This window comes from Orbicella faveolata, unplaced genomic scaffold, assembly GCF_042242905.1.
Source record: "Orbicella faveolata isolate gen_17 unplaced genomic scaffold, um_ofav_v1 contig_1, whole genome shotgun sequence".
Taxonomy (NCBI): domain Eukaryota; kingdom Metazoa; phylum Cnidaria; class Anthozoa; order Scleractinia; family Merulinidae; genus Orbicella; species Orbicella faveolata.
The window spans coordinates 23673460-23700826 of NW_028301536.1; the positions used below are offsets into that span (position 1 = coordinate 23673460).

The 27367-nt window shown below is 39.0% G+C and overlaps 2 protein-coding genes, 2 long non-coding RNA genes and 1 pseudogene across 7 annotated transcripts in view; 3 read left to right on the forward strand and 2 right to left on the reverse strand.

Moving 5' to 3' along the window:
* Positions 1-1651: 1651 nt before the first annotated feature.
* LOC149118460 (uncharacterized) lies at positions 1652-6862 on the reverse strand. The gene is made up of 3 exons (XM_089275023.1): positions 6633-6862; positions 6464-6486; positions 1652-2304 (listed from the first exon to the last, which is right to left on the reverse strand). Exons 1-3 carry the CDS (start codon positions 6860-6862, stop codon positions 2201-2203), a joined length of 357 nt encoding a protein of 118 aa, XP_089131149.1. The 3' UTR covers positions 1652-2200.
* On the reverse strand, positions 2771-4552 carry LOC149118461 (uncharacterized). The gene is made up of 2 exons (XR_016202580.1): positions 4335-4552; positions 2771-3908 (listed from the first exon to the last, which is right to left on the reverse strand). It is a non-coding gene; the product is annotated as an uncharacterized LOC149118461 (long non-coding RNA).
* Positions 4599-6113, forward strand: LOC149118462 (uncharacterized). The gene is made up of 2 exons (XR_016202603.1): positions 4599-4939; positions 5707-6113. It is a non-coding gene; the product is annotated as an uncharacterized LOC149118462 (long non-coding RNA).
* A 2090-nt stretch (positions 6863-8952) lies between the features above and the next one.
* Positions 8953-22310, forward strand: LOC110054562 (uncharacterized; annotated as a pseudogene). The gene is made up of 8 exons (XR_016202544.1): positions 8953-9243; positions 11155-11602; positions 15910-15957; positions 16426-16785; positions 17575-17791; positions 18607-18816; positions 19002-19808; positions 20431-22310. The product of XR_016202544.1 is annotated as an uncharacterized LOC110054562 (transcript).
* A 3904-nt stretch (positions 22311-26214) lies between these two features.
* Positions 26215-27367, forward strand: part of LOC110054558 (uncharacterized) — a 40597-nt gene continuing 39444 nt past the window's right edge. For all 3 annotated transcript variants that reach the window (XM_089272147.1, XM_089272110.1, XM_089272184.1), the window contains exon 1: positions 26215-26604. In XM_089272147.1, coding sequence (XP_089128273.1) covers positions 26337-26604 — 268 coding nt within the window. In that variant the 5' untranslated portion in view covers positions 26215-26336. The remainder of the gene's footprint in view (positions 26605-27367) is intronic.

Consider the following 27367-nt stretch of genomic DNA (forward strand, 5'->3'; position numbering starts at 1 on the left):
TCCTTTCATCCAAAATGCAAGTTGCGTTAACCTCACTTTAAATGTGTGAGGAATTTCTTCTAATATGGAGAACTATGAGTAGAAGCTCTTGGTTATCCTGCCGATATACCTGTATTGTTGTTGCGGTTTTTTTTTTTTTTTTTTTTTGTTTTTTTTTGTTGCGAGTGTTTGGAAATTAATTTTGTTTGATTTGCAAGCAGTAGTGAAGTGGTATTGTACATCAAACAAAGACTCGGAAAATACTTGTTCCGAAGACCGCGAATTTAACTACCTCAAACAAGGGACCTTTCTGATCATCACGTGAACAGCAAGCTTCGGTGACGGAACGCGTTTTAGCCATGACCGATCAAAACTACGAGGAGGGTTTTTGAACAACTCTCCTTTATCGTAGTTTAGTCGATAGAATTACAGTGATCTATATTGACGACGTATTCTCATTGTGACGACGTATTCTCGTTGTGGGACCTCAGTCAAAGAGACATCGAACACTTCATCGAACAAGCTAACTCACATGGCCCAACAATTAAATTCTCAGCCTAAAATCTCAGACACCGGAGCTATATTTCTGGACACGGTAATATAAAAGGGCGAAATATTCAAGGAAGACTCAATCCTTGACACAAAAACTCATTTCAAGCCAACGAAGACTTTTCAGTATACCCATCATACCTCGTGTCACCCGCCACTGAAGTGGTAAAATAGGATTCGTGAAGGGCGAAGCCCTAAGACTCCCAAGAACAAATTCCTCAAAACCTACCTTTGAGGGTAACAAGTCAAATTTTAAAACACACTTCCTGGCAAGCGGTTATCCACACAACCCGATAGAAAAAATACTATCAGAAATAAAATTCACGGAAAGGTCTTTAGCGCTTAAAGGGCATGTAAACCCAAAAAATGCTATTTTGGGGACCACATAGTCGTTTAGTACATACATGACATCTGCCAAATCTGTAGATCTTTCGTTCACTTTGGCCCGTTTTTACGTTGAAAAATCGCTTCAAAGTTCTAAACATCCGCCATCTTGAATTGCGCAATCTAGCAAATGACGTCACGGGTGGACCTTAAGTTACGGAAAGTCAAAGGTCTTTCTTGAACACGTTGTGAAATAAGCACATGTTTACATAGTTTCTTTTGGAAAAACACCACATCTTCATTATGGTAAAACGCTGTGTCGTTCAGTTTTTGCAGTAATTCGAACAAAACAGGCCATACTATGCATAAGTTTCCAAAAGACGCTAATTTGAGGCGGCAGTGGGTAAAATTTGCTCAAGGCGCAAATCGAACCTAGCGAAAAGGGCCGATTTCGTAGAGCCGACGAAGCATTCGGTTATTTCCAACATTCATTTTTCTCCGGATTGTTACGAAAAAAGTTTCATGGTAGAAATGGGGCTGAGAAAGCAAAGTCCTTTACTTTCTGGTGCTGCCGTACCGACGATACAGTCTCCAGCAGCAACAAATTCTTGCGACAAACGAAAGCGGCCTATCCAAAATGAAGGCAGCAAACAACCGGAAATGGCTGACAGTGCCGATAAAAGGCCTAGAAGAAGTAGAGCTCTTCAAAAGCTTGAGGTTAATAGGGTAAACCACTTTATCTGCTATTCTTCGCAACACAGATAATCTCTGCTTCCTTTGAGAAACCCTGCAAAGAAACAGCAGTGGAACAATATGTGTCACGCTTACACATCATTGAGTAACTAGAAAGGTAATTACGGCAAACCACGTTTGTGCCTTTGTATATGTTAAGCCCATTGCTGCCAGTGCTGTAACATATTTTCAATAATTATGATGTAAATTAGCAATCACCTTCTTATCCCTCACTGGGTTGGTGGCTTCAACCCAGTATACGTGGTGCCAAAATCGGCTGGAAAGGTGCTTCGGATCTTGTCTACAGCACAAGATGGTTGCGCAACTCGGCCATGTTTACCAAGATAACCCCAGCACCAACGAACAAGCTGCCGATAGGCAATGTATCGAAATCTCCTACACGAAAAATACAGAGAAATAACTATCTACACTAGTGTTGTACTAAAATAAAACCAGTTACGGCAGAGGTAAATCTGACAATTGAACCGCGATAGTTAAAATAAAAGTAAACTTACTCGTTTCCTGTGTGATTATCTGTGCCGTGCTGCTGCCTGAATGCGTAATAAGCAGTTTCAAGCACCCAAACATCAAGACAGGTCGACTGAAATCCTGGATGCTAGGTAATACATTTCATTTGTATTTTTGGCCTCTGATTTTCTACTTTTTGCCAGACTTGTCCGATTTCAGCGCAGCAAACACTTTCGTGAGCAGTCGGCATTGCCCCTGCGAAATAAATTCCCAGTAGTCTGGGAATTCCTAGGAATTCCTAGGAATTCTTAGGAATTCCAAGTTATTCCAAGACATGCAAATTATGCTTTATCCAAGACCTTGGAATTTCTGGGAATATTTGGGAATAGTGGAAGTATGACTGGGAATTATTGGGAATTCCAAGTTATTCCAAGCCATGCAGATTATATTTAATCCAAGACCTTGGAATTTCTGGGAATATTTGGGAATAGTGAAAAGTATGACTGGGAATTATTGGGAATTCCTAGGAACTCCTATTATTTCCCAGACTGTTTTAAAAAATGTGTTTGGAATATCTAGGAATTTTTGGGAACAGCTAAAACACATGAAATATTGTGTTTGAAATTTCTATAAATTTCCCAAAATGTCAAAATTAAAGATGAACTCAGTGCATGAATCAGTTTCTGTGAATTAGTAAAAATCAACAGGATCATTTCCCTGCAGTTCCATACCTTTTTATTGTTGTCAAGCTCCAAGGTAATTATTTACAAACAAATGTTACTACATTAATTCCAGTTTAAGTCTGACAACTCGACATAAAACTATAGCATTCATAACATTGCTTTTTAGATCCAACCTGATTTGTTAGTGTATATGTGCCCGTATGGACCCTTAAATCAAACACCCAGAGTTTAACTGATAGAAAAATGGATGCTCTCAGATTTGATAAATAGATTGAGCAAAATATTCCTGTCAGCATAAATGTATATATATTATTTACAATTTCGATAAAACCAAAAGTATATATATGCATGTATATATTTAATATAATAGTAGATTCACACACATACCCATCACAGCCCACTGTTGAACAATTTTTGACTTGATCCTTTATGACTTTAGGAAAAAGAGGAAGACATCTCTCACAGATGTCAGAAATGAAAAGCTCACAGTTCCCACACACTTGCTGTACATTTGTAAAACTGTACTGTGACATTCTCTGGACAAATTACCCGTAGTTTCATTAAAACAAGGATATCTTTAGCAGCCTCTCGTTGTCATACAATGTCTTGAAATTAAGGCCAGAATAGCCATACAGGCACATTCTTTGGCAGAAAATGTTTTTTTCTTGTGAACAATTAGTTTCACTTTCATCAGGGGAGTCCAGTGAATGGCCGTCAGTGTCAGAGTTATCAATTTCTTCAGAGGAGTCAGAACTAGAAACTTCAACATCATTATCTGAATCACTGTCTGTGGACAAATCTGAACTGTTGTGTGTATTACATCAATTGGTATTTCTGTAGTCTTTTCAGGTACAGTGTATAGGCAACTCAATTTCATCAAATGCTTCTGTGAAGCTTCAATTCTTGCATAAAGGTTGACTCCATAGTCCATCAAAGTCATCCACAACATTTCTGCCAACAGCCATCTCACTCAGGCGAGCCGAAAACTCTGAGGTGTTCTGTTCATGGTGCTGGAAATGATCTCCAGGAAAAGGTGATGCAAGAGAGGGAGATGACATCAACTGCCCTGGGAAGACTGCTTTAAGCAATTTATGTGGTCAAATCTTGTAGATTTTGGTATGGGTATAGTGGGATCATCAATATGTTTCTTGTATTTCCTTGTCCTCGCGGTCACTTTAATTCATGGCACAACAAAATCAAAAGAATAAAAAAGATTATGAGTCAGTGAGAAACAAATAAATAACTGACATAAATAAATGACAAATTAAAAAAAACCTACATCTTGATGTATTGAAAAGACTATAGATCTCATATAATGTTAATCCTTATAAATAATCCAAAGGAAATGAATTTCTACTTGCTGCATTGTGCTGACTGGGTGTTGAAACACGTGGGCTCTCAAAATAGATTTGGTGGACTTACAACAAGCTTAAGCTTATTTCGCAGAATTTATCTCGTTTTCTCAGGTCGATCTGAAACCTTTTAGGTGAATTTCGGCTTTTGGGGTTTTCAAAGAGCACACAATGCATTGCTTAGTTTGATTTAGTTAGAATTATAGCTTATCATAACAGAAAATCCCTATAAAATTGGATTCCTTACCTTTGCAGTGAACTTGATTTAAGTGCCTCACGATCCTTTGTTATCTTGACAACCGTCGGGAACAGATCAACTAGTTAAAGTACGTTCCATTTTCCTCGATTTCTTCGTAAAAAGTTTGTGTAGTTTTTTCCTTTTGAAGCAAGACCCATCTTTCAAAAGACCACCAAAACAGCGTGGAAAGTGAAGCAGACTTACCATCGAAAGCGACTGGTCTGGCAACCTCGTTGCCAGTCTCTCTTTCCTTCTTCTCCAGTTTCCATTCTCTCCTCAACTGATCAACTGAACCAATCACAGCACGCAAATTTTCACGTGACTATCCTCGTGACTGAACGTGACAAAGATCGCGTTAGTCATTCTCTTTTGGCGCCCATCTTTGAATTCAGCGTTAACGGTTGATCACTCGTGCGTATTAGTAGATTTCACTTCCAAAATTATATCAAAATGGTTTTTGCTGTGGTCCTGTGACTAGAGGAAAACAGCGTGAGTGTCATTAACGAGAAACATGTTATTCTTGGCGAAGATTTGGAGCTAAAAGAAAGTCTTACTGTGGATGTTTCAACGGGGAAAAATTCAAAGGGCAGATTAGCTGTATACAAAACTATTTGGTGAGTAATCGAATTCAAGTAACCCTATATTATACAAAGTAACTTCTTTTAGTTAGACAAAAGCTTTTGAATGAACTTTGTCATCACGAATCATACACGAGCGGGTCACTCAGTCATGGCATGAAATGAATTCTGCCTAAAGTAAGGTTGAAACAATTTAGGTTGCCCAGAGGGCATGCCTAAACAATTTGATTTGCGGATAACAAGTCGTTTCTCTCGCCACACTTGTTCAAACGAAACAAATATAGCAGTTCTCGCTGATCCCAGTCAAAGTTCTTGACAAAAACTCCAACGAGGCAGCCACAGTCTGCATGAGTTTGATATGTCTCCTGTGTGTTTCAGCCTGACTGTATGGCAATCCGTGTTGATCTTCAATTTTTGTCCATCCGTATATTCTTTTGCGTTTACTCTATTATTTAAATGTTCCTTTAATGTTTTAAGTGTCTTTTTTAATATTTCTAATGTCTAAATTTGGCTAAAAACCGTGATATATATCCTCCAATTCGAGAGTTGTTGATACACTTATAGAAGAAGGAAAACCTTGATTTAATCTACTGTAAGCTCAAGATTTATGTAACATATTTATCAATAGTATACAAGCACCTTCACAATTATCAAGTCTTCTCTTTCAATATTTCAACCAGCTTACAGTCAGGCCTTAATTAGCTGCACGTATTAAACTGTGAGCACATAAATATTTGGATCTCAGTCTTACAGTACCTCATATATATCGCAGTGTAATGTATTTTTTTTAAATTTTGTTTTAGGTGTTATACAACAAAGATGAAGATGAAGAGGCTAGCTGCAGAATCAACAGAAATAACTGAACAGCAGCTAAGTTTGCCCAAACTCAGCCTTTTTTTAATTTTAAGGAATGTCTCAGTTTTGTTCTTATCATTGATTCCTTACAATCATGAAAATCCAGATATGTTCCACACAATAACAATAATTTAAGGTAAAATCTTGTGTATGGAAAATTGTTGGATTTGTAAACTAAAAAAGTAAGTAAATTATCTGAAAAAGTTCTCTTTTTATCAAACATGTAACAGTTTGACCTTCATATCTGTTTTCAGTTTTACTTTTGATTCTTGATGTAATGAAAAAGAAACAGGATGATTATTCTTATGTTTAAATTCATGAGAGCCAATGTAATAAACCATTCATTTAAAACCTGTTTGATGTGATATCAGTGACTTTATTTGTTATTTTAATGCTGGGCATTTATCATCAAAATTTTGTCTGGCCTACAAATGATACAAAATTCCCAGTTTTTCTCAGATTTTCCCAAAAATTCCAACCTATTCTCAAACAATCCTACAAATTCCAAGTTATTCTCAGAAATTCCTAGGAATTTTTGGGAATTTTAAGGAATTTTCAAGGTGAGTATATTTCAGTTGGAATTCCTAGGAATTCCGAGTCCGAATTACCGTGAAAATTCACACCTTAGATTCCTAGGAATTCCTAGGAATTCTTAGGAAATTCCTAGGAATTCCTAGGAATTCTTAAAGTTATCTCACAAGGGTGGCTGACATACTTGACACTCGCACCTTTTAATGCACCCAAGAAAGGTCGGGAAAAAAAGACAACAACAAAATTTGGTGAGCTTCTATTTGCGTGCTAATCTGACTATGCGCCGGCTTCAATTGATGTTCATCTGCTAAAAATGTAATTTAATTGCAAAATGATTAAACACCAGTCTGTGTTTCCAAGACGGTCTGAGCTGTTGTCATCTGGTTCTGGGCTGGCTTCTTGTTGATCGTTTTGTCGGAGCCTTCGTGGCTCAGATTGATACGGACGAGGCCTAGATTGTTCCACAGCTACAACTGAATTTTCTACATCACTACCATACAAATTCACCAAATTTGAATCGCTCTCATCCGATAAAAGATCCTCCGAGCTACTCCCACTTTCCCAATCCGCCATAGAATTCTCATATGAAATCCCTATTGCGCAATGTTTGTGTTCCACCGCTTACGTCACGACAGATGGCTATTGTTTTCACCGGAAGTGGATTTTTTTCTCGTAAAAGCTGTTTTTCTCCTTACCGAAACCCAAACGAGCAAAATAAATGCCAAATTCGTTTTCTACGTTGCTGTTTGCGTCGAATAAGAAAAACTTGTATTTTTGGGTTTACATGCCCTTTAAACAGGGAAATAAAACTCGCAAAGTCATTTTGCCTTTTGTTACGAGCCTTCAGCGCCAAAGATCAAACACGCTTTAATGGAGAAATGACACATAACACAGATCCAACCACTACTCAGAGACATCTTTTAAGATCCACCAATCATATTTTTTAAGAAGGGAAATCCTTGAAAGATACGCTCGTTAGGGCGAAAATATGAAAGGTTTTCAAACGTTTCACACCGGTGAAGATTGTGCGGCCTGTCACCCCTTACCATTAATTACTGGTTTCGAGGGGTAAAAAATTCAGTCGATAATTTAAAATTCTTTCCGAGAGGATTACAAATCAAACAGTTTGAAATACATGTTATATGCATTCGTTAAATTAATGACGTCTGTCACGGAACAAAAGCTAAGGACTCGTCACAAACAAAACCAAATTAAAATTGGATTTTTAAGAAGATCTGGATCAGCAAAAGACATACTGAAAACAAACCGGCTTCAGAAAGTGTCAAGACTAATCAAAATAGCTTATTTATTGCTATGCTAACGTTGCCTGTAATGGTTTGAAATACTATACAGATTTTATTTATAATATACAGAAAAAGGCAAAGATGTGTCAAACTGGCCTCTGCCAATAATACACGGAAATACGCAATCTGACTATTTAGGGGCAACCTGCACCTTTTGCAATGCCAAACAAAGCAATAGATGAAAAACACGAACAATTCCTCTAACCCTAAGAACAAGAGCGGAAAGAGAAGTTCAAATGAAAACGGTTGCAGATCAACCGCCTATTTAATGTTGGAGAGTTTCCCCTTTCGTTTCCTGCGTCCAATGTGAAACTAAACAAGGAAACAATTTAAAACTATTTCATTGCTTAGTTACTGGCAAGAGAATGTCCAATTTACTGTAATACCGCCTCTGCCCCGTCAATACTTTATCGCGCTGTGGCAGACAGCCGTAACGAACCTTGCTCACTTTCAAAGCTTCAGGGCTTCATGCTTATTGGTGGGCTCCAGGGTAAAGCACAAAGGTAAATAAAGCATTATTAAAACCAGAAACCTCCCTCTCCACCCTTGCGAAAAAAGTAAGACAAACCAATAAAGAGTGGGAACATGACTTACATTTCCCAAAACAAGACCAAAACAATTCCCTTCCTTGTTTTACACAGGGAAATGTGGCATTGGGCAAATGTTCATATTTTACCCTTCAGTTTTTAACTTTCTTTTATTTTATCTTATTTTTTACGTTTTACATGTTGTTTCTGTTTTATCTTCTATTTGACGTAAGGAGTGACTGCTATGATCCAAAACCTTTCAAAAGATCTGACTGTCCTCGTCGGTCTGTTACTTAATGGGTCAGCTGGGCTATCATTGTTTTGCAACTTCACGATGACATCCGCAATAGGCCCTTTGCAGCTAAGCCATCACGTGATCTATTTTTCATAAAATTATGGGCTATAACTTAACGAATGACAGAAATGGAAAACGCATGTCGAAAATATCAAAATGGCCAAGTTTGAGGCCCCCCATCATTAAAGAAGGGGATTTTATGACGGTCCGAATTTTTAAAAGAATAAGAAGATTTGTGTGGAAAAAGTTGCTGGAGAGCAAGACCTTGCTCTCCAGCAAAATTTTGCATACAAATCCTCTAAATTTTCCGAAAATTCAAACTGTCGTATAAACTTACTCCTTAATTCCAGCGGCCTCAAACTTGGCCATATTGGTATTTTGATGCGTTCTTTCCATTTCTGGCATTCTTTAAGTTATAGCCCATAATATAAAATTTTTTTCAGGAAAAATTTGGTCACGTGACCCCAGCTGCAAAGGGCCTATTGAAGTATTCAGTCAATTTTTTTCATGATCCTGTTTTTTCTTTCTTGCATGACTTCAAATTCGCGTGACTTTGCATTCCCGTGACTTGTAAAACGAGTCTGGACGTCTGAGACGTTCTTTTCAAGCCGCCATGCTGGACTGACAAATTAAGCACTTTTAGCCTTAGGTGGAGATCAAAATAAGTGGAGAGAGACACTTAATTTTCTGTTTAAAATGTCTGACATCGAGTACAACGATTTACTCTTTGAAGTAAGTCGGAGACTTGACGAGCTGAACGTTCTCGATCGTTGACTCTTTATTTTCCGAGGGAAGTTAGCGTCTGGAAGCGAAGACATCATTCAAGATGCACTGTCCTCGTTTAAAGGGAGGGTTTTGCGGTTCGGCGCATGATTGTTCGCTTCTTATCAATGTTATCGCTTTACGCATGTAAAAACCCCACTCGATCAGATGTAGTTCAGTAATCACATGCCATAGCTAGTCGTGGCAGAATGACGGATAACCAAAATTCTCAGGAGATTTCAGTGGATCATGTTACCGACGCCGTTGAATTTTGACCCGTACAATTTATTCTACAGTTGATGATTTTAGAGCTATTTGAATGCGAAATTACGTAACTTGCTTATGATTGTGCCAAAAAGCGTGCACAGGCCCATAAATGATACAGACGTGCGCCGAACCGTGAAATCCTCCCTTAAGTACGTTAGATGCTGTAATACATGCTTTTTCAACAAACAAGCAAGTTTTCTCCAACAGGCTTTATTTGGCATTCGCAATCCCTACTGGCTGTGAGACACCAGAGGCTTTCCACTGTAAATACAGTTGTCTAAAGTTATTTCAAGGCTTAATAACTACTAAGCAAGTGCTCAAAATTCCGAATACCTCCTACTCCGGTTCGCCTACACTTCGCACTGTGATAGACAGTCTAACTCTGAAACCTAACCCCAGAGCAACACACAGTCAAGTCGCTTCTGCTATGTGTCATATCGATTTCTCCGTAACTTTCCCTCCCCCGCTGGTGTGTGTTCGTCAATCATTGCCAAGACCTGTCAAGTTTTCAAACTCACGGTGGCCTCGGAAACAGAACCTTTATTTAGTTTATATTCGGCCCTATTGTTTTATAACTTGAAGGTGAGACAAAATTCTAAGAAACCCGACTTTTCTCGCGTGACCAGTGGAGAGAAACGAACATCGAGCTGTTGCTTTCAGCCCGCCATGTTGGACTGAAACATTGAGACATTTTAACATTACGCTGATCCGAAAGAGTGAAGAGAGGCTTTTTATTCGCAGTTACAATGCCTGAAATCGAGTACAACAGCCTAATCCTTGAAATAAGTGAGAGACTGGACGAACGGAACATACTCGGTAGTTTATTGTTTATGTGCAGAGGGAAGATTGCGTCTGGTAGCGAAGGCAACATCCAGAATGGGGTCGGTACATTTCGCTGACCCCTAGTCCATAGACTACCCCGATGGACCTGGTCCATGGACTACTTGAATGGACTACCCATGGACTACCCTAAATGGACCACCCTAAAATTTGTGGCAAACATTAATTAACAAAGCTATAACCCGAACAAAAGATGCGATCAATCGACAAACACCTTAAGGAACACTTGCGATTTAACAGATTCAACGATCCCGAACAAAGTCAGATCAGAACAGTTGCCATTTAATTCTCAAACGTTTCCTACCTTAACGTCTGGACCTTTGTCACAAAATATTGGATTCGAGCGAGTTTTTCTTTTGTTACCTACATGATAAGACACGACATTCACATAACCCCGTACACCCATACACCGCCATCTTGCATTTCTACCCCTGGCCAAATCAGTGTAGTTAGCAGGCACAGTAGTCGCTCACGAGTCGCTCACGGTCGCTCACAATATGAAAAGGACGCTAGATGGTAAGTGGAAATTTGGCATACATAATCGCATTCATCTCTGACTTGTGAGCCAGTTCTTTACACCATAACAGGGAACGAGAAAAGCAACTCATTTCCTTTATTTCGGTTGTAATATTTTGTGACAAAGTTCCAGTTGGGGATTAAATCTGTTACATCGCAAATGTTCCGTAATTGTGTCTGTCGATCGATCACATCTTTTGTTCGGGTTCTAGCTGTGTTCAATTTATGTTTGCCACAAATTTCGAGGTCGTCCATTTAGGGTAGTCCATGGGTAGTCCATTCAAGTAGTCCATGGGCAAGGTCCATCGGGGTAGTCCATGCACTAGGGGTCAGCGAAATGTACCAACCCTCCAGAATGCGCTGTCGTTGTTCAAAGAATTGGAGGATCAGGATAATCTTGGAGTTGATCACCTGGAAGAAATGAAAGAGTTGCTAAAAGGTGTCAAGGAATGGTCTCTCAACGACAAAGTTGAAAAGCTCGAGAGAAAAAGACTAGAATTTAACCGATTACTTCAACAGATCATTCCAGTACTCGACGAGCTCAATGAACTGGAAAGACTCATCGCGAAGTGCAGAGGAAAGATATCGGAAGAAAGCGAAGGCCAAATTCGAGATGTTCGCTCCTTATTTAAAGAACTTGAAAACAAAAACAACTTAGGAATTCACCGTTTGGCCATTTTGAAGGAGATTCTGACAGAAAGAGAGAATCATGATCTCCTGGAGAAGGTGAAGGAGTTTGAAGAACGAAGAAAGCAAGAGGATGAATTCAAAAGGAAGGAGGAGGGTTTTAAAAGGAGGAAAGGTATTTGTTTGTTTTTTTTTTTATCCGTAGAAGCAGTCACAGAGACAGACTTTAATAGCGGGAGAAATTTTACCGTGTTTATTGGGTTCGATAAAACGCAGTTCTAATCGCGTAATGCAAAAAATACGACAACTGTGAAGCTATCTATAGCTATCCATCTATCGGGGAACACCAATTTTGGCCCCTCCCAAAAAAATTCTTCAGGGGCGAATGACGTCATGTCCATGCTCGTCGCGTCTCCATGTGCTCGTCGCGTCTCCATGTGTTTGTCTGCTGTTACCTGCAAGAGTTCTGGCGTGAAATGGCCTTGTAGCTAAGATTTATCATGTCTTCACGAAACGTGTACGACTTTTGGGACAAACACAAAGGTGCAGTTCGGCTGCCTGTTGTCTTCCGTCTTGTCCTCGACCAAAAACCAACACTGCTTTGTGCGGAATAAATCGATGGAGGAAATGTGTCGTTTCACTTTGCTTGCTTTGATTTCTGTACGCAAAATATATTACTTTAACCTACCGAGTTGTGTAGCTCGGCAGATGGCCATGATTCGTGGTTATAGAGCCATCTTACCAACTTGTCTAGCTCATTATATAGCGGGTTAAATGAATGGAAACAGTTGGAAACAGAAGCCGCACATTTACTAGAGAATGTTGGTATGTAAACAAACACCTAGAAGGAATGTTCAGCTAGTCAAACGGCTTAGTGAATAACAGTTCATTTATTTTACACGAATGTAAATGACTATGTTGTTCTGGTCCCCTTTAGTCTCAGGTCATTGAAAGTAAATTAAAAATAACAAACAAACCTTGGCATTGAAGCAAAGCCTAAATTATGAAATTTTGCAAACCAAACCGTATTTCCCTTTGGGCAAACGAGAAGATTTTCACGAACGCAGATCGAATGGGAACCTTAAAATTGCTTACAGGCCAGAGTTTAAGCTTGTTCTTTTGTTTACGTTTTGAATTCATGCTGAGTTTACGTCAAAACAGGAAATTTTGAAGGCCTACTATTTTTGCAAGTCCACGGAAACTGGCGCCGTCTCGCAACGTTTTGAACAACAAATCGGCCATCGTAGTCAAAACAGCGAACCTCTTCACTGGCATGGACTTTGACACTATGATATATCTGTCTGTGTGAAACCTCGGTTGTTCATGAAAAATGTTGATTTTAGCAGTAGACAGAGATTGAAAGTCAGCTAGTTAAATCATTTGAGGTATATATATATGAAAGTGACGGTATCGAACGCACTCGTGATCTTTGTATTGTACTAAAACAGACGCAAGCAAAATGATTCGGTGCGCCCTACAACGTGTCTGTGACAGTTAATTCACTCTGAAAGTTTTGAAGCAAAGTTTGTAAACGTTTTTGAAAAATGTACATCAGGATTTATATGGCCCCTGGTTAGAAGCAAAAGAAACCACTGTAAAGATCAAATGACATTTCAATTCATTCCTACAACAGCAAACTCGAAGAACTGAACAACATTGATGACCAAATTCTCCAAATTCACGCAGTTATATGTTCAGCCGCTGGATTTCAATAAAAGGAAACTCAAACCGGCTTTTTGCAATGTTGTCTAGCTTGACTATCTTTGTTGGAGCAGGTTTTGTGCCTCTAAATGCTCAAAGCCTATGGCGATCTTTGCTGTGATTCCTGGATTTGAATTTCTTTCCGATCTTGATTAAAATCCAATTCCAAACCATCACCACGACGGCAACGAGGACGTCACCAGACAAATGGTTTAATAAGCAAAACAATAGCTAGCTTTGCCCGTGCATTATAAATCTTTGTACATTTGGCTTTGCCGTCCACTGGTAAAATATGAATTCATTTTTGAATAGGCGTCGTCTGTACTGTCGTGAAATGTAATAATGTCGTGAATTGTAAAACCTGTCGTGAATTGTAATTACACTTGTCGTGTATTGTAATACCTGTCGTGAAATGTAATAACAAGTGTCGTGAATTGCAATAACGCACCTGTCGTAATATTGTAATAACATGCTGTCGTGAAGTGCAATAATCCGAGCTGTCGTAAATTGTAACAACGCCCTGTCGTATTTTGTAATAGGTCGTGAACCTGAGAACGAGCACTTTTTCAAAAAGCGTGTTCAGTCTTTTCAACAAATAACGGTTAAAATTGATGACGGTGGTGATGGTGATGATGAGAGTGAGGATGAGGATGATGATGATGATGGTTTTATGTGAATTGCAATGCTGTTTATCGATACTGTTATGCATTCAATAAAGAAATGTAAACTGCGATTGGGAAATGGCCTTATGTCACCAGCAAGTTTAAAGAAAATACTTGGTTCACGCAGATTAGTTACTCTGAAGATGATCAATCGGTCGAAAACGTGTGGCAATAATTTTTAACACTAAAAACAATCTCTTCTTATAAAAATAAGACACAGCGATGTCCTTATGGAGAGAGTATAAATCACCTTAAATTAACGAAATTAGCTAAAAATACGAATATAAAGGAAAATAATCACTTACATATCTAACCCACACAGTAAACTTCTTAGAGCATAGACGAAAACTTCTTAACTTCTTCTTCAGTCTAGTATTCTTACGCGTCTTATGTAGCTTATGTAATGTCAACTGATCTGGATTGTCTTATCTGGTTTATCTTAAGCTAATTACTTGATGATGTAATGAAATAAAAGAAGTAATGAACGAAAAGAAATAAAATGAAAAGACAAAAAGGGGACAAACAGAAAACTTAGTGAACTTAACAACGAGTGACTACGAATAACCACTAGTGACCACGAATGACCACTAGTAGGAATTCATCGATATCTTTTGATGACATTGTAATGACCTCATTAAATTGTCCTTTTAGCCGCAAATAAACCGTTTTCGTTTCCGTTACACACGTTCCTGACAACGTCAGTGCTGCAAACGGTCGGTCATCGGACATTGGCTGACTAAAAATAGCTAGTGTCCGACGAAATCTCAACTATGCCAATATTTTTTTTTTAGCGTAAATCGTTTTGCGAAGATGTCCATTACAAGGCCATTTCAATATTGTGAATTTTGAACATAGAAAATGACAATGAAATGAAATCCTTCTACTTCACAGGTTATTACAAAACACGACAGAGTGTTATTACAATTTACAACAGCTCGGATTATTACATTTTACGACAGCATGTTATAACAATTTACGACGGGTATGTTATTACAATTCACGACACTTGTTATTACATTTCACGACAGGTATTACAATACACGACAAGTGTAATTACAATTCACGACAGGTATTACAATTCACGACATTATTACACTTCACGACAGTACAGTCGTCCTCAGCGTCGCCATTGTCGTTACTTAAACTCCCTAATCTAACATCACCCCGCACGAATACATTTTTTCTCTCGGAATCGGAAATAGAAAGCAAGGTACTCTTATGTAATCGGAGTTGAAGACTTTTGTGCGTGCTCAAACGACAGGTCCAAACAGTAATAAGGGGTAACAAAAATACTATTGGCTTCAGAATTGTACGTAGCTTATTTATACCCCTCCCCCTCTTTTCTAACTTCTTAATTTGTTTTCAGAGGGCTTAAACTTGAATAATAAAATTAAGGTGGCTGGCAAAAATTTGCATTACTTTTCCAACAGCTCAGTTTTTAGCTAACCATATATTTTGGGCTCCGAACTCCCTCCATAGAATAATTTATGTGAACTTTGCTAGAAGTTGCATCTTATCATGGTTTGCACATTTCGATAACAAAAATCGGGGTCACCGAGCTCGTTATTGGGATATAAACCATTAATTAAAGCATTCACTTTAACAGGTTTAACCTTTGCTATGGTAACCTATTAGGCCACAAAGATTACGACAATTGGTTCACGAAGGGCTAGGCATTTATGTGATATCAATAAAGAGGCATTACAAAATAAACAGTCGATTATTGATCTGTCAAAGTATAGTCAAAATATCGCCAGCCACCTTAAGCAAAATTAAGCAAAATAAAGTAAAATATAAACCAACAGACTTCCATTTGAAGAAGCTGTTTGGTTTGTTGATAGGAATGAGAAGGTAACATGCTGTGTTTATTTGGCCATCCCCTGTCAGTGTAGCTTGTGCTTATTCGCTTTTGGCCGCCGGGTTTCAGCTGGTTACTGTTATCAGTAGATAAAGACTGTAATAAGTTTTACTTTAAATTTAATCGTTCTTTGCATATGAGGGAGCTTGTTTGAGCTCCCGCTATATGGCAGTAGGGAACCATATTGCACTGTCTCCAAAGCATTCTGACCTTTGTAACACAGTAGGTTTGTGTGCATGACGTTCTGTCTTTTTGTTTCAGCACGAGCAGTTGCTATTGCTTCATACATTGGACATAAGTTGATAGGTGGTAAGCTGTGAGAGTTGTTCTTTGTTGCTTGTAAAATGGCTGTTTGGTTTTTGGGCTAGCTATGTCATCTAATTTACACTGCAGCTTATTATATTAAACTTGTATGCCGCTTTCTTTCTAAATGTATGGTCTTTCATATATTTACTTGCATTCTGTCAACTGTGTTGGTCATAAATATATGATCTTTCATACATGAAAGATCATTTATTTATATGATCCGAAAGCGTGCTCCCTTTATGAATAATATCAGTGTGGCTTCCCCTGATGATTACACGGATAAATGGTTCACGGCACTCACCTTACCATATCTGTGACTTATTGGGAGACAAGTTTAGGGAAACATTTTCTAATGTGGTGGGCGTTTCCTTTCGAGTTTTCTGATGCTGAAGCTACCGATCTACTTATAGTAGTCGGCCATTCTATCTTGAACTCCATGATTACACGTGGCCGTTCTTTGTTTTTCCTCAGTGCTGGATATCAAGGTAGCATTCAAAGTTGTAGTAGTCTCTCTCGTGGAGCTCATGAGTCGTTGGTCCACGTTTCGCCAGCTAATCACCGCCATAAATGCCCGCGTTCTTCCTGCTGGCACCAGTCTGGTGAATCTAGCCGACGGCTGTGTGTGCCTCACAGTTCAAGCTGAAACTCTATCAGCTGTTACTACCTTGTGGAATTTTTACCAAGATGGGACGCTGGAGAGGAGGCTGTACGACTTCTTTGTGACCGACGAAGTAAAAGAACGAGTAGGTGGAGAGATAGTTGAAGTGAATGTGAGCATCGAGGAAGAAGAATACAACAAAGCACGTTTAGAGTTGCTCAATGAAGCTCAAGGTAAGTCAATTTTGTAACCTCAAATTAAATCAGCAAAAACTTTTCTGCCGATTGATCTAAAACACCTGTCGACCTGTAAAGTAAAAGAACGTGCAGGTGGAGAAACAGTTGAAGTGAATGTGAGCATCGAGAAACAAAAATACGACAAAGCCAGTCACGAGTTGATCAGTGAGGTCCAAGGTAACTCGATTTCGTTAACTTCCCACTAAATCAGAAAGAAATTATATTCTTTTTTTGGTTAAAATAATCTATGGACCTGTCAACCTGTAGCTAACAAAAGGAGAAGTACAGTGCAAAATTGAGAGATTCTAACGATGAAACCTAACAACCCAGAAATCTCTCACAGAACTTCCTAACTTGAACTGTGATGGGTTTGATGGTTGTAGCGGTAGCATGAAGGAGACTATGTAGAAGAAAAAACAGATTTACCTCAAAATTACTTGCTTGACTTGATCAATCGATCAATTAAAGAAATTGCCAGACATTTTCTGTATCAATTTGGCTATTGAAAAATATAATGTATATATGTATAATAGTTTTCCAGGGTGTGTGTGTGTGTGCGGGGTGGAGGGGGTGGGGCGATCCCTCAAAAATGTCGCTTTTTCTCTCTTGCTTCTAACTGATAGATTTCTTTGTTCCCTAATATTTACCGTTGACGTCAAAGAACGGAGAAACGATAGTTTTCAAAAGAAGACTCCTGGTCTCCTTGTCGCGAAGGTTTCTTGGCAGGATTAATATAATCTATACAATCTCTTACCTTTTTTATGTTTTTTTTTGTTTTTGTTTTAGAAACTGCAAGAATTGGTGACGGACAAAGGCTACGGGGAAAACTCTGATTCAGCTGTATTTTTTCGACCTAAGGGAGAAACGCCAGTGTTAAAGATCATCAACGAGAGAATAGCAGTTCTAGAGAGAGAAATCCAGCAGTTGCCTCCTGAGATTCTAGAAGATTGCAGTCCTGAAGAAAAAGCTACTAAATTTTCGAGACAACAAGAAAGTTGGAAAGGTAATAATAAAAATTTTACAGAACACGGCAGTAAACGTTGCTGTTAACCTCGACAGAGTATTTTATTACGCTACAAGAAAGAAAAGCAGGAAAATAAAAATAAAAAGCATTCGGCGTAACTTGTGCTTTTATGAAATTCGAAAGGCCTCGGAGACTTAAACACCCAACACTACTCGTACACTAAAAAGTAAATAACATCCATAGAAATATGCATGCTCCAGAACCCTTTCTTGCAACCCTGTGGGCAGGCTTACGTTTGAGTCACACGGGAAAGGGACAAAGCCTTGGGGGTGAACCAGCGAACGCGTGGCGCCAAAGTCGCTAAGACACTTGCGCGTGTGTTCAAACGCGAGCTTGCTCGTTGGCAGCCCCAGAGTTTTCGACAGCTGGACAAGATTTGTACAGGGATTCAGTGAACTAAACTGGTCCCCAGTTCGCATAAAATCGCAAATTGACGCTGCGTAAAGATACACATGATTTCGCCTGTGACGTAAATTTCATTTGTGGTTATATAAGTTTGGTCCTTCCATTATCTTTTAAAGGCTCCTTTAAATCGTCAGTTGCCGTCATAAGTTCAGTTGCAACACAATCAGATCCTATAAACACGTTGTAGTTACATTTGTTATATATTTACTGTTGCTATATTTTTAACCAACGATAAAAGAGGAGGCCGGGAGAAATTTTTGGATAGTGGCCTGTACAGTGGGTGGCTCTCTTATTCCTCTTACTTTCGTCCGAATCCATCCAAAAAAATAAATCACGTATGATGCTTCCTTAGAAGAATTTTGATATTTAGTAATTATTATTTTACAAAGCATTCGAAGCTGCAGAGACAGATGAAGGAACTGAGGAGCTGGAAATATCTCAACGGCATAAGGTTAAATCAATGGATCCAGGAAAGCTTGCTTTTGTTCAGCAGTATTTAGAAGATGTCCAAGACAGTCGCAGCATGACGACAGAGGCAAGTGACAGTGGTTTGGCTACACACACTGTAGCATCTGAACTTGGAACCGAAGAGATAAACGGTAAACTTGTAATGTTATTTTATTGTTCACTTACTCAAGTTAAACTCATATTTTAATATGAAATTTTTCCAATTTTCCCGTTAGTGTTAGAACCATGAATTGAGTAAAAATTGCAATTATGGAAAACTTTGAAAGTTATGGAATAATTAAATTATACTTTAATATGTTGATTATTTTCTTTGCAGTTAGCAGTAAACTCTGCTTGAAAGATCTGAGCGATGATGTCACCCATAAATTGATTCAAAGGCTACAAGCTGATGAGGCTGCGTTGGAAAAATTCTATCAATTCTTTGGGCTCAAAATGGGAGTCCAGTATCCGTTAAAAGGCAGATTCCTATTAAAAGAAATTAAAAAAATGTTTCCCGACACTACAGTCAGCGTGTTGAAAGAGTGTTTTGAGGTCCTGCGGTTGTACGATCTCGTTGAGATTCTGGAAAAAGTGAAACCACGTTCCCTTCGTCCTGCTGTTTCCCCAGAACAAATAGAAAAATTGCGGAGAGCAGATGAGCGGCCCACAAAGTATCACAGTGATGTGGCAGTCTTGGTTGTCAATTATACTGTCGGCCAAGAGGATATCAGGGAAAACGCAGAAAAGATTGAAACATTTTTTAAAGATCTGAATTCGCGGAACGAAGTAACGATAATATCATTGGGTAGTTCACAAGAGACCCGTGAGTTTCTGAGGGAGCTAAAAGAGAGAAACCGCGGAATAAGATACTACCGTTTGAGAGAGGAAAACCTCGAGAGTGTACTTCAAAGGCAGGCGCATTTAGAGAAGGAATTGGAGAAAGTAATGCAGATGGAGAAAGGGCGTAAACAAAGGCGGAGACCGGAACTGGAACTGAGTGAGGTTAAACAGGAAGAGCTGTGGGTTAGAGGTGAACTGGAAAACGTTGCAAAAGTGAAAAGGGATATCGAAAAGCTGAAAGAGCTAGAGAAGGAGAATACGAAAGCTATATCAACGGCTATGAACAAATGGATTCACAATCAAGGTTAGTTGACTTCATATACATATATACATGACATACATGTTTATTCAAATTAATCCGAAAAGGGAGTTTTAATATAACTCTCCTAAAAAGAATTAAAAGTTACAATTAAAATTACATTAAAAGTTATTGACCGAGCAAAAAAATCTGTTTGGTAAATTACAATTTTAAAAATTATCCGAGTCTTAATTTAAAGAGTTCGAGGCTTCCCGCTTCAACAATGTTCTTAGGTAAACTGTTCCAATCACCAGTTACTCTAATGAAAAACGAATCGTTAAAACAGTAGATTCTAGTTGATTTAAAGGAAAGTTCATATCAGTTTCATGAGCATGTTTAACGTACGCAGCGAATAAAGATGATTTCCAAGTATGACAAAGCCACTGATTCAAACTGAGTAAAACTTGATATCTGTGCCTCGACGAAAATCAAGTTGTGCTTTCCACAATCTGTTTCATTATTGTTCAATCTCATTTAAGGTTTGTTATCATTTCTTCTATATTGAACCATTTTTTGCAATCTGTTAGCCGTGGTCAATAGTGATGTATCTATTGCTTCCCTATGTTCTTGGTGTTTTTGCTTGACTAAGATGACCTTTGATTTTTTAAAAATTTTTTTTTTTCTATAGGGAAATTCACCTGTGTTGCGGTATTTACAATCAGTGAGCAGTTTTGGAAGAATGTATTGTTGAGAAGTTGGCATTAATTCCAGATCATGCCAAACTCGTGGTTAGCCCTCGCGCCACATGGAAAAGCAGTGTTGAAGTTCCTGAAACTCTTCATGTAGTGTATCGTGATCGCGGAGTAGTACCAGTCCTCACTCGGATGATTGAGATTTTCAACAAGCGTTGGCAAACATTGGATCTTATTTCCATGATGCAAGAATTAAAAAGATCTGAAGCCACAGCTTATCGGTCAAAGATTTTCAGAGTCAAGGATTTTCAGAGTAGGTTTTATGGGGGTCCTTGCATGTCTATCAAGGTCGATAGTTTGTCTAGCCTTCCGACATTTCAGAAAAAAGAAGAGGAGCATTCCTCTTAAATGACATGTACCGTGTGTTTAGCGCTTGGTTACCGACTGACTCTAAGCTAGCAAGTTCTGCAATTGTTTACAGGTTTAGTCATTGCCAGCGCCCTCTTTCTTATTTTTCGTCAGTAATTTACGCAAACCCTACACGTTTCCACAGTACAGGCTATCAAAGCGTTTTTTAGCTCCCGGTGAGCCTTCACTTTACAAAGTTAGTCGTCTAATTTTCAGTAATCTAAATACAGCGGAATTCAGAACGGTTTTCAATTGAGTCTTGTTCAGAAGTTTTTTCATTAATTCTGTTTGCCTCACTTCGCCCTGTGATTGGCTTACAAAATTCGCTTTTACTGAACCAGACATGAGAAAGGTCAAAGCCGATTTTGGATATATTAGATTTCCCGCGTTTTCATTGGCGTTACTTGTATTTGATTCTTGCTATCAGTGGTTCATTGCATTGTTTGTGCTGATTGCACTCAGCATCGTGATTGGATTCGTTTTGTTGTTTGACTCTCAATTGAAAACCGCTCTTAGTATACTGGTTTAGTTGTTATGAGCGGATTACTATATATTTAGTGCTCACTGTCATGTTGTTGGACTCAGTCAAACAAGCTGCATTCTGTGACGTGTACTTTTGCTTTCGTAACACGCACAATGAGTGAATTATCGTTGAACCTATCCTTTGTGAGAGTCTATGATAAATAAATTAGGTTTTTTCGAACTCCGTGCGCGTTTACTTTGTTAGGTTTGAAAACTTGGAAAAAGAAATCCAGGTCAGTTAGGGCCATGTTTACCGGTTTGTCACTTGACCGGCTGACTGGACCTCTTATAGTGACATGCCTCGCGGTTAGGTTTTTCCCGTTTTTTGTTGCCGTCCCCGCAAATTTTTAATTTTTCGGTCTTTCCAAGTCAGGGTAGAAGCTAACAATGCCATTGATATGTTCTAGATGATCATTTTTAGTCTGCTATTTCTTACCTGTCTTACGTTCAGTTAAATCCTCTGAGCACGCGCTTTTCTTAGTGAGGGCCTCCCAGGGATTTTGCGAAACAAATGAGCATGATCATTTATTATTTCAAGGGAACCAAGTAAATTGTTTTGATTCATTTGAGGGAGCAAGGGACTCATCTAATATTGATCGGAACTTCGGCTAAAAATTTTGGCGAACAATGTATTTGTTAATGGTAGAAAATGCGAAATCGTCACGGGATTAGGGGAACATATATTCTCCCTGGAAGTCCTCGCTTAGAATCCGTTTCATAAAGCAGACAGGCTTTTTTTTATCACTGTGCAAAGTTATAGAAATTATTATTTTTTAGCTAGTTATTTCTCTTAAAACGGAATTTGATAAAGGAGACAAATGATTTAACATTGATAGTTTACAACTAAGAACTTGAGTGAAATGACAAAGGCGTGGCGGCCATGTTAGAAGACACATAATGCATTCCAACATGGAAAACCAAGAATTGGTGTATCAACTCTTGCAAACTTCGTTTTCTTATTGCCCCATTTTAGATGATACTCTGGAGAATATTCACACTCAGGACATAAAATATGAACACAGATGGATTAAGAGAACTTAGACCGAAGTAAATGCACAACTCTCTCCCAGAGCTGCTGCTCCTCTTTCCTGCTTAACATTCAAGCAGAAACGGCAGAGATCACGCGGGAAATGCTGATTGCGTGACATGTACACCAGGATTGAATTGTCGTACGTGTTCTTCCGAATTATACCATTCTTCCAAGTTTCGTTAATTCAAATTTAAATGAGCGAGGAATTCTTTTCGAACCCCTTTTAAGTGGCCACTCTCGGGGAAATGCGTGGTACGTGGCCACTTAACATAGGGGTTGAGTTGGGTTCGTGAGGAATTGGCACAAAACTTAATTGAAGCGTCAATTAATTCAATTACAAACATGCCTGAAGACTTGTGACCACTGTTGCACATGATAAGACTACCGATCACTCTTTTCCTGATTCACTTGTCAAAAAAATACCATACGCACTCTACACTGAAGTTATTTTTTTTCATCTTTGGGTTAATTGCTTTGTTTACATGGAACCACGCCAAATGATCATAATAAACGTGTGTTTCGATGTTCTTATCAGTCGTGACTTTCAGTTTCGGACTGTTATCAGTCATTACCTTTTCCAAAACAAAGCCAAACTATGTGAGCTTTATATGTGTATAAAATTTTGGGTGGTCAATAAAAAACCCTCATCGGGACGGCCAAACGATGGCCGCGGCGACTCAGTATAGGTGGTTTTTATTTACAGGATTTTACCGACAATAAGTTTGGGACTTTGATATCTGGCCGCCTAATAGGGGGTGACCGCTTCATAGTGTAGGTGGCCGTGGTCGACTGTACATGTGTGGGTAGAAGTTCCTGGCCACCCTGCTGTTATACCTCCATTACTATTGTGATTTTTTTTTTAGCGAGGAGTTAGAGATTGATTTTAATTTTTTGATTTGCATGTGGTGGTTAGGTGGTATTGTACATCAGGCAAAGACTAGGAAAATATGTTTTGAAAACGGCAAGTTGATTTTAACTTTCTAAAGGGAGAGACCTATATAATCTACACTTAAAATCAATCTTCAGCAGTTATACGAGTTTTAAACATGACCGATCAAAGTGGAGAGGATGTTCTCTTGAAGAAAGTTCCTCCTTTATAATGGTTTTCGTCGTAACTCGGTCGATAGACCATCTTGTTAAGCTGGTGTATTTTGGTCGCACCAAAGATCACCAGATGTCTGACCGAAGTGTCGTGTCGGACTTGAAGACGGTGCGAATTCCTTGCTGTTCAAGGAGCAGCGGAGAGACTCCCTGGACATAAGATATTCCCTGGACGTAAGGTGAGACGTTTAAACTCTCCCACGGGATCTCTTCTTGGGTCTGTTTTTGTCTTTGTGCACAAAAAAGGAGGCATATCCGTTGGAAAAAAAATATAGATGAGAGATTGATTAAAGTTTTTTTGCTTTCAAAATTAAAAAATGCTTCTCTGGCCTGGCTGATCCTGTCACAGTTTGAGCAGGGGTGGATACAGGAAGTTTCAAAGGGGGTGGCTGGTACCTGATACCTTAGGGTTGCAGAATAAATCGGGGAAACACCCCCAAAATGTTGCAATTTGAGAATTAGAACCTTTAAAAACTGTTACGCCAGAAACAATGTATTTTTATCACAATTTAAGTTTATCGGTTTTTAAGGGTGCTCTGGGATGCTTGGCTGGGTATAAAGCTGACCACACGCAATGAGTACCCGGATCTGTGGAATAATGTCAAAGGAGAGAGAGGGAATGTTTCTTTGCTTCTCTAGCAGCATGAATGATGTTTGGTTGTTTCGAACAACTACACGTATATTAGGGGAGAGGGCAGGGGGCTGGGTTGCATGTTACTTAAAAAGAGGTAGATTTGCACGAGTGCATTCAAAGGGGAAGTTAACCATTTACAAAACATTTCCATCGTAAGGAGCGTGTTTTATTGAATGCAAGTCTTATTCGTTCGCAGGCTTCTCTTCTCAGGCATATTCGATTCGATCCATGCATTTAAAAGTCATTTCAGAATGGCAAGAGCCACCGTGAAAGCGTTATGCAGAGAAGAAACTCTAGTGCTATTTTCTTGAACACCTCTTTCGTCGTCGATTTCCCGCGAAACGCGTGCTTGGTATCTGCGTATGTTGTTATGAGAACTCCTTACATCAGTATCTTCTCTATCGATCTTCCCATCGTTCTAGAATTGCAGACGATTCTAGTGGACCCTCCGCATCATCGCGGTTGGTTGCACCTGCCGGGAGCCCACTTGAAACGGTTGAAATGATAGCTGAGATAAAAGAATTACAACAAAAACCAGAGCAAATTCAAGCTTAAACAGACACCTTTTGCGAGACAGAATTTTTACGATGGGAAACACTTGCTCAAAGACAGATTTCACCTACCGTTTAAATATGTGGTACAATCATGATAAAGTAAATTATTTTTGCAAATCATATGCCAGACAGTGGCGAACAGAACACTCCTACAAATTGTCAGGAATTGTCTGCAGGCCTGCAGAAGGAGCCTGGCTGCGAAAATGACCGTGAAAGGCTTGGGATAGTAGATGGAACAAATTTCCATCGGGAAAGTTTACAACGGGGAAAACAGGACTACCTTTTAATAAATTCTTTCTCTTTCGGAAATTTTCCTGCAGTGGAACGAACCAAAAAGTCGTGTTCCATTGACGTTCCAACCGGAATTTCCGGACATTTTGTGTCGATGGGGCGCTTCCACTTAACCAAAAAATTCCGAAACGGGGACAGATGGCACCGAAGTTCCAGAAAATCCGGAAATTGTTGAATTTCCAAAAAGCGAACCATACAACCGAAAATATCGAAAATTCCATAATGAAAATCAAATGGAACGGAAATTTCGCTTCGCTAGTTCTTTTGCCCGCAATCACCACGATCATCCCAGACAAAGATGACGGCGACGTGTATTCGAAAATGGGTTAATATTTTACTTGTAACTTTTCTCTCGATAAATACTTCCCCGTGGGGTACTTGTTTGTTTAGCATAGGTTGTCTATGAAATGTACAGAGACTAGTAATGCGTGCAGAGCCATTGTATCACTCATTAAACCCTTTGTTTTGCGACGTTTTGTGGTTTGCATAAGGTCCCTGCCATCACAGACGTATCAGTAGGGACTTTAAGATACGCTACGGTGAGGTGCTACTACGGCTACTTTGGCCGTGAGGGACTAGGCTGACAACGGTGTTTTACCCGCCAAACTCAAATGATTAAGATTTTGCTTTACGGCAACGGTATGTGCAGTCTCTACGTGTCTTTACAATAATGCTACTTTCAAGGAAACCAGAGATTGTTCTACTTTCGTAAGAAATAGGCTTGATAAATGACAATGATTTTCTTCTCTTGTATCCGTCTTACATCTCCCAGAACTCAGATTTGCCTTTTAGAACTTGATAGAACCGCCTGTAATTTTAACCACACAACAAAATATAAACTCTGATATAAAAAAGCTCGATTTCAACACGGACAGGTTGTAGTGAAGAGTACGTGAAACCAGGCACTTTCCCGTAGTAGAAAGCAAGGCTACGGCAGGAAAGCCGCACTAGTACGCGCGTCATGACGTCACCGGAAGCGATCTTCACCATCTGCCGCCGTACTACAGCCGTACCACAGCCTAGCCGTACCATATCGTAAAGTCCCTTGCGTTCTGTTCGCTTCTATATTTGCGATTTAAACCTCGAAGTCAACAAAAGTGCGAGTTCTCGCTTTCCACTCTGGTGCAGTCTACCGGAAAGTTTAGTTCCATTCACCCCAGAAAATTTCCGGATTTCAGGGACTGGTAGTTCCAGGTTTTCTGCCTGTTTGCTCGTTCGCGTGACATTTCGTCAAGGACACACTTTTATTGTCACGCAATGTTTCGAACTTCAGTATTCGCCATGTTGGATTTACATGTTGAGTTATGACACTTACTTGACGTGAAGGCCTCCTTTCACTAAGGACAGCTTCCTACAGCCAACATGTCAAAAATTGAGTATAATGATCTTCTTTATGAGATTAGCAAGAAACTTGACGAAAACGAACTTCCAAGACTGATTTTCATGTGCAGAGAAGAGATAGCGGAAAGTAGCGAGGAGAACGTTCGAGACGTGCTCGCGTTATTTAAAGAACTAGAAAAACGGAATCGCCTTGGAATTGATCGGCTGGACACTTTAAAAGAAATATTGAAACAGATGAAGAAGAGGTCGTTGCTTAAGAAAGTGGAGGAGTTCGAGAGAAGAAGAAAAGGTATTCAAATTAATGTGTTTATTACAATCACAGAACGTAAGGTTACGTTCATGTAAATTATCTTAACTAGTGATGCCGGAAGTGAGTCTTAAATATCATTTTTTGGCGGGACTTGACCTAAAACTCTGAAAGAAATTCGAATTTACGGAACTCGAATCTTAAGGTATTGAAGTTTTATTTTGACAAATACTGTTACTGTAAGTTTAAAGCTCGTTTTCTCAAAACGAGTTATTTTCGCCTTCTAGAAAAGATATCTTGAGAAGGATTCATTCAATTGAACTAAAATTTTCAGGATTTGTTGTTTTGAGTACGTTCTGTGGGATAAGCATAGAACTTTTCCATCCAGTGCATTCTGTCAAAGTTATGTATTGAAACGTATGCTAGATTTTCTGTATCAGATTTAACTGGTCATCATTTCACGTGTTTTTAACTTTTCAAAAATCTCTATGCTTATCCCAGCAAGCTGTTTGTCTTCTTTTGAAAAATGTAAAAATTATTCCTTTTGATCAGTTCTTGTAGGAGTTATCTTTTCTCAAGTAAGCCCTGGCATTCCCCAGCAGGTGGCAGATTTAATCAGCCAGTGTCAGGTTACAATACAGTTATAGGGTACACAAATATCTTTTTCATAATCTTTGCTCCTTGAGCTTTTTAAAAATGTATACTTTGCCATGGTTTGGAGTTAACTCTTGGCCACGAGAAAATGTTTGAAACATGGTGTGTTTTTAGGTTAAGTCCCACCTTAAGCTTCTTTTTAAATGTCCTT